The sequence below is a fragment of the Arachis ipaensis genome, chromosome B10 (genome assembly GCF_000816755.2).
Source record: "Arachis ipaensis cultivar K30076 chromosome B10, Araip1.1, whole genome shotgun sequence".
Taxonomy (NCBI): Eukaryota; Viridiplantae; Streptophyta; class Magnoliopsida; order Fabales; family Fabaceae; genus Arachis; species Arachis ipaensis.
In genome coordinates this window covers 129,867,851-129,874,696 of record NC_029794.2, presented here as the reverse complement: position 1 = coordinate 129,874,696, position 6,846 = coordinate 129,867,851, and the positions used below count along the sequence as shown (strand labels likewise).

At 33.9% G+C, this 6,846-nt stretch overlaps 1 protein-coding gene across 1 annotated transcript; it reads left to right on the top strand.

The window, feature by feature from the left end:
• On the top strand, positions 4,013-5,308 carry LOC107621357. The gene has a single exon (XM_016323385.1). The coding sequence runs from the start codon at positions 4,013-4,015 to the stop codon at positions 5,306-5,308; it is 1,296 nt and encodes a 431-aa protein (XP_016178871.1).

Here is a 6,846-nt window from a genome sequence, read left to right as displayed (position 1 = left end):
TTTGAAATTGAAATCTGAATTTTTATGAAAAATTTCGAAATATTTGCTTAAAAATAGTTAGAAAAGATATTTTTTTATTTTTGAATTTTATGATGAAAGAGAAAAACACACAAAAGACACACAACTTAAAATTTTTAGATCTAATGCTCCTTATTTTCGAAAATTTTGGAGGGAAAACACCAAGGAACACCAAACTTAAAAATTTTAAGATCAAAACACAAGGAAGACTCAAGAACACTTTTAAGACTCACAAGAACAATAAGAACATGAAGATAGAACACCAAACTTAAAATTTTTAGAAAACCAAAATAAAATTTTTGAAAACTAAAGAAAAGTTAACAGGAGAACACCAAACTTAAAGTTTGGTGCAAGATTTATTAAAAAAAAAAATTATTTTTGAAAAAATTTTAAAAAGAAGATAGCCAATTACCAAGAACATAAGCACAACGCTCTAGCCAATTGAGCTATAAATTTAACGTGTTTTAATAGGGTATTTAACAATATTTTTTTTTTGAAAACTGATATTTTGAAAAAGCACAAGAAAAACAAGAAAATACACAGAACAGGAAAAACTAAAGATCAAACAAGAAAAATAGCAAGAACAACTTGAAGATTAAGAAAGAACAATGAAAACAAATTCGAAAATTTAAAAGAAAAGAAAAACATGCAATTGACACCAAACTTAAAATAAGAAACTAAACTCAAACAAAAAAACTCAATTATTAGTTTATAAAATTTTTTTGAAAAATTTAAAAAGAGAAAATAAGGATTAAAAAGAAAATTTCAACCAAAAACAATAATATAAGACTCTAAACCAAAAAGAAAAATTTTTCCTAATCTAAGCAACAAAATAAACCGTCAGTTGTCCAAACTCGAACAATCCCCGGCAATGGCGCCAAAAACTTGGTGCACGAATTGTAAATCACACTTTTCACAACTCGTACCACTAACCAGCAAGTGCACTGGGTCGTCCAAGTAATACCTTACGTGAGTAAGGGTCGAATCCCACGGAGATTGTTGGCTTGAAGCAATCTATGGTTATTTTGTAATTCTTAGTCAGGATATCAATTATGATTATCAGTTTGGATTGCAAAAAATAAAAGAGCATGAATTAAATACTTGTTATGCAGTAATGAAGAATATGTTGGAGTTTTGGAGATGCTTTGTCTTCTGAATCTCTACTTTCTCCCTGTCTTCTTCTTCACGCACGCAAGGTTCTTCCTATGGCAAGCTGTGTGTTGGTGGATTACCGTTGTCAATGGCTACCATCCGTCCTCTCAGTGAAAATGGTCCAAGTGCACTGTCACCGCACGGCTAATCATCTGTCGGTTCTCACTCATGCTGGAATAGGATCCATTGATCCTTTTGCGTCTGTCACTACGCCCAAACCTTGTGAGTTTGAAGCTCGTCACAGTTATTCAATCCCTGAATCCTACTCGGAATACCACAGACAAGGTTTAGACTTTCTGGATTCTCAAGAATGCTGCCAATGGATTCTAGCTTATACCACGAAGATTCTGATTAAGGAATCCAAGAGATACTCATTCAATCGAAGGTAGAACGGAGGTGGTTGTCAGGCACGCGTTCATAGGTTGAGAATGGTGATGAGTGTCACGGATCATCACATCCATCATATTAAAGTGCGAATGAACATCTTAGATAGAAACAAGCGTGTTTGAATAGAAAACAGAAATAATTGCATTAATTCATCGAGACACAACAGAGCTCCTCACCTCCAACAATGGAGTTTAGAGACTCATGACGTCAAAGAGTACAAATTTCAGATCTAAAATGTCATGAGGTACAAAATAAATCTCTAAAAGTTGTTTAAATACTAAACTAGTAACCTAGGTTTACAGAAAATGAGTAAACTGAGATAGATAGTGCAGAAATCCACTTCTGGGGCCCACTTGATATGTGCCGGGGCTGAGACTTGAGCTTTACACGTGCCTAGGCTGTTTCTAGAGTTAAACGCCAGGTTGTAACCTATTTCTGGCGTTTAACTCCAACTTGTAACCTGTTTCTGGCGTTTAACGCTAGAATGCAACATGGAACTGGCGTTGAACGCCAGTTTACATCGTCTATCCTCGAGCAAAGTATGGACTATTATATATTGCTAGAAAGCCCAGAATGTCCACTTTCCAACGCAATTGAGAGCGCGCCATTTGGACTTCTGTAGCTCCAGAAAATCCACTTTGAGTTCAGGGAGGTCAGAATCCAACAGCATCTGCAGTCCTTTTTCAGCCTCTGAATCAGATTTTTGCTCAGGTCCCTCAATTTCAGCCAGAAAATACCTGAAATCACAGAAAAATACACAAACTCATAGTAAAGTCTAGAAATGTGATTTTTATTTAAAAACTAATAAAAATATACTAAAAACTAATCAAATCATACTAAAAACTATGTAAAAATAATGCCAAAAAGCGTATAAATTATCCGCTCATCAGAGAGCAGGAAGCAAAGACTGGATAGGTGCTTCTTATTTTCGCTTTGGATGCTGCATTAACAGTTCTCACTTTCAGGTACAGTTGTTTAGTTGAGTTATACTGAATCCATTTGATGATATTTTGGTTGTTGTTATCTGCTTAATCCATGCTAGGGTTTTTAGTAAGAATTGAATTCATGCACTTTAACTTGTCAATACTTTATAGTAGCATTTAGTGATGCATTATTAAGCAAAGTTGCTCTTAGTCTCTATGAATTTGATTGTTTTCCTCCACCTTAAATTGAAAAAGGAGAAAACGCTGAATAATAATATTTTTTTTATCATGCTGAAAGTTAAAACATATTGCCTTTTTAACATTTCTATTCATGGTGTTCCTTTTCGAACTAATATTTATGTGAACCTGCAATTTTTCTGCGAGCCTGCAATTTATCATGGTGTTCCTTTTAACCTGCATCTTGCCTTTTCGAAATAATATTTCTGCGAGCCTGCAATTTTTTTCTATCTATATTCATGGTGTTCCTTTTGAAATAAACTTTTTTATAGCTAAAATATAAATCTAGCTGTTATATATATCATCAATATTGAAATCAGTCCTTGTACAGTAAGAAGGCCTTTAAGGTCTAACCATTAAAGGGATAAAAAGGGATAAAAAGGTCTAACCATTTATTGAATGGACACATAATTTTTACCAAAATTAAATACTCATAGTTTTTTTTGTTGAAACACATGGGTACTTTTATTAGTCAATAGAACGACTTATGTCACTTTTTTTTTCAGTGGTCAAAGCCCTGTAAATACTTACTTTTGCTTAGAAATTTATGTCTTCACAAAAAAAAAAGATTAATTTTCATAATTAGTTGAGTTAACTAGTTCATATAGAATCGATTATTATTTTTCAATTGATTGTTCTGTTTGCCACTTTGATTGAGTTAAATTGTTTATAAAGAATAATGTAAATTTGATACTTTACTCTGTTATAAAGAAAGATTGCTTCAGAGGAATTTAAGGAACATTGGTGGACATTCTAGAACTTGAAGATTGCAATTTGTTGAGCCATGACTCTGTAAGTTTTTTTTCTCTTGCATATACTTGTAGGTTTTCATATGTATATTATGACCTTTGTGCAGTTTTTTGTTTTTCATGTTAAATGTCTTTTGATATTTAGTCTACTTTTAGATAAGCAATATAATTGTTTCTTAATTTTAATAATAATATTGTTGTGTGCCTTTTTGATGGATTTATGTACTTAATATGCATGAACATTATTATTTGCATGCTTGGTTAAATAGTAATAACAATATATTAATAATTAGGTTTTTCCAAGACTTAGAAAAAGATTGGATGAGTTTACCGAGTGATAAAGTTGAGTTTAGTAACGGTGTCAATGACTTCTTAGACTTTGCTTACTCTATCGGAAGCCCACAAGGAGAGGAAATCTTATGCCCTTGTGCAAAGTGTTGTAATTTCTTGTGGCACAAAAGACAAACAATTTATATCCATTTGATTGCCTTTGGATTTGTTAATGGTTATACGAGATGGATTCATCATGGGGAAAGCGTAGTCGGCATGGATGTTGATAACGATAGCGATAGTGAGATTGATAGTGAGAGTGAGACTAACTCGTATGACGACATGGATGCCTTGTTGAATGATAGATTTAGGGATGTGGTACAAGCGGAAGGGATAAAAGAAGGTATGAATGAAGATACAAAGAAATTCTATGACTTGATTGAAGAGGCTAGCAAAAAACTGTATCCCGGTTGCAAGGGATTTTCTATGTTGTCTTTCACCATCCGACTATACTTGTTAAAGTGTCAACATGGGTGGAGTAATACCTCTTTTACTTCTCTCTTGGAGTTGCTAAAAGAGGTTGTTCCTAACTTAAATATTCCTACTTCTTTTAATAAAACCAAGACTATGGTGAGAGACTTAGGTATTGACTATAATAAGATTGACGCATGCCCGAACGATTGCATGCTATATTGGAAAGAGTATGAGAATGACACATCTTGTCATGAATGTGGCGCTTCTCGTTGGATTGTACATCCTGTAGTTGAAGCTGATGTTTTGCCTTCAAAAAAATCTCACAATATTCCTGTGAAGACATTGCGATACTTTCCACTAATTCCTAGGCTTCAAAGACTATTCATGTGCTCAGCAATAGCTAAAAGCATGAGGTGGCATGACAAAAAATGCAGAAAAGATGACAAGTTAAGGCATCCCGCTGACGGCCAGTCATGGAAGGACTTTGACAATCGTCATAAAAATTTTGCTCTCGATACTCGTAATGTGAGACTTGGCTTGTCAAGTGACAGATTCAATCCATATCGAACCATGAGCATATCTCATAGCACATGGCCTGTTGTTTTAATGGCTTATAATTTGCCGCCATGGATGTCTATGAAACAGGAATACTTTATGTTATCGTTGTTAATCCCTGGACCAAAGTCACCAGGAAATGATATAGACATTTACTTGCAATCTTTGATCGAGGAGTTGAAGGAGTTGTGGGAGGTCGGGGTGGAAACATATGATGCATCAAAAAATGAAACCTTCCAAATGTATGCAGCTCTCATGTGGACAATAAGTGATTTTTCGGCTTACACAATGCTATCTAGTTGGAGTACAAAAGGGAAGCTAGCTTGCCCTTGTTGTAACCATGGGACTTGTTCTAATTATCTTAAATATAGTCGCAAGACATGCTACATGGGTCATCGTGCCTTTTTGCCTGAGGATCATCCATGGAGAGCTAACAAGAGATCTTTCAATGGAAAAGTAGAACATAGGCAAGCTCCACCATTATTGTCGGGTACTGAAGCTTTAAGTCAGTTGGAGTATGTGGATAATTCGTTTGGAAACTAAAACCAAAGAAAGATGGTCCATGGAAGAAGAGGTCAATATTCTTTGATTTACCTTATTGGCAGTATAACACATCACGACACAATTTAGATGTGATGCACATAGAAAAGAACATAGTTGATAGTATTCTTGGAACTCTCTTGGATATTTCTGGCAAGACAAAAGATCACACAAATGCTCGATATAGCTATTTTATGGCTATCGTGATTGTTGTTATAGTATTTACTTTGTGGCTATTTTATGGTTGTTTCATGGCTCTTTTATGGCTGATTTAGTTGATGTTTTATGGCTATTTTATGCTTATTTTATGGCTGTCATGAAAGCTATTTTATGGCTACTTTTTATATATGGTTGTCGTAGATTGTTATTTTAATTACTTTTTTATGGCTGTTTTATGGCTATCGTGGTTGTTGTTTTAGTATCTACTTTATGCCTATTTTATGGCTGTCATGGTTGCTGTTTTATGGCTGATTTAACCCTTGTTCTATGGCTATTTTATGCCTGTTTTATGGCTATCATAGACTGCTATTTTATCGTTGTTTCATGACTGTTTTATGGCTAATTTAATTGTTGTTCTATGGCTATTTTATGCCTGTTTTATGGCTATCATGGACTGCTATTTTATGGTTGTTTCATGACTGTTTTATGGCTAATTTAATTGTTGTTCTATGGCTATTTTATGCCTGTTTTATGGCTATCATGGACTGCTATTTTATGGCTGTTTTATGGCTATTTTGGATTGCTGCCCCTATTAGTTATCAATAGGTTCTTGGATTCTTTCATTAAATTTTTATCCCTAAAATTAGACATATCATATATTTGTGTGTATAGGATAAACTTGATGATCTCCAAGAAGCTGGAGAAACTCCTACTAATGCATTTCAAAAAGTTTTTGGTAAAGAGAATCCAGGAAGAGTTCGATGTTATGGAAGAACTGTTACAAAAACTTCTCTTAACAAAAATAAAGAAATAGATGAAATCAAAAAACAAAATGAAGAGAAGGTAACAGCTTTAAAAATTGAATTAGACGACCATAAGCAACGACTGCAAGGATTGGAAGATATTGTGAAACTTATGTTGCAACAAACTTCTCCTGGTATGAATGTTGATGAAGCGCTTTCTCTCTTGCGATCTAAGCAATCGTCTGCAAATAGTGCACAAGATCCAAATTTAGTTCTTCGGCATTCTCCTCCATCGACTCATATACCAAATCATGATTAGGTATATGTATGCTAAATTGTTGTACCACTTGAGTATACATATTATTGTATAGCTGATGTTTTGACTATAACTTTTTTGTTCATTTAAATTTGACTGCAGCTTTCTTATTGTTGGATGAAGTTTTCTGAAGACATAAAGACAATTCTTGGCACAATGGTGAAGCACAAAGTCTTTTTGGTTTTAAGTGGACAACTTAGTTTCTTTTTTATTTAAGTTCATCATCAGAAAAACAAGTATTTTGCTTACTTATGCTTATTATTTATTTGACTTGGTAACTTAGCAAGTATGCTAGTTGGCACTTGAAAGACCTTTTTATAATA

What these genes read in the sequence shown, in the direction of transcription:
- LOC107621357 (XM_016323385.1), top strand. Translation starts at nt 4,013, where the DNA reads ATGGATGTTGATAACGATAGCGATAGTGAGATTGATAGTGAGAGTGAG.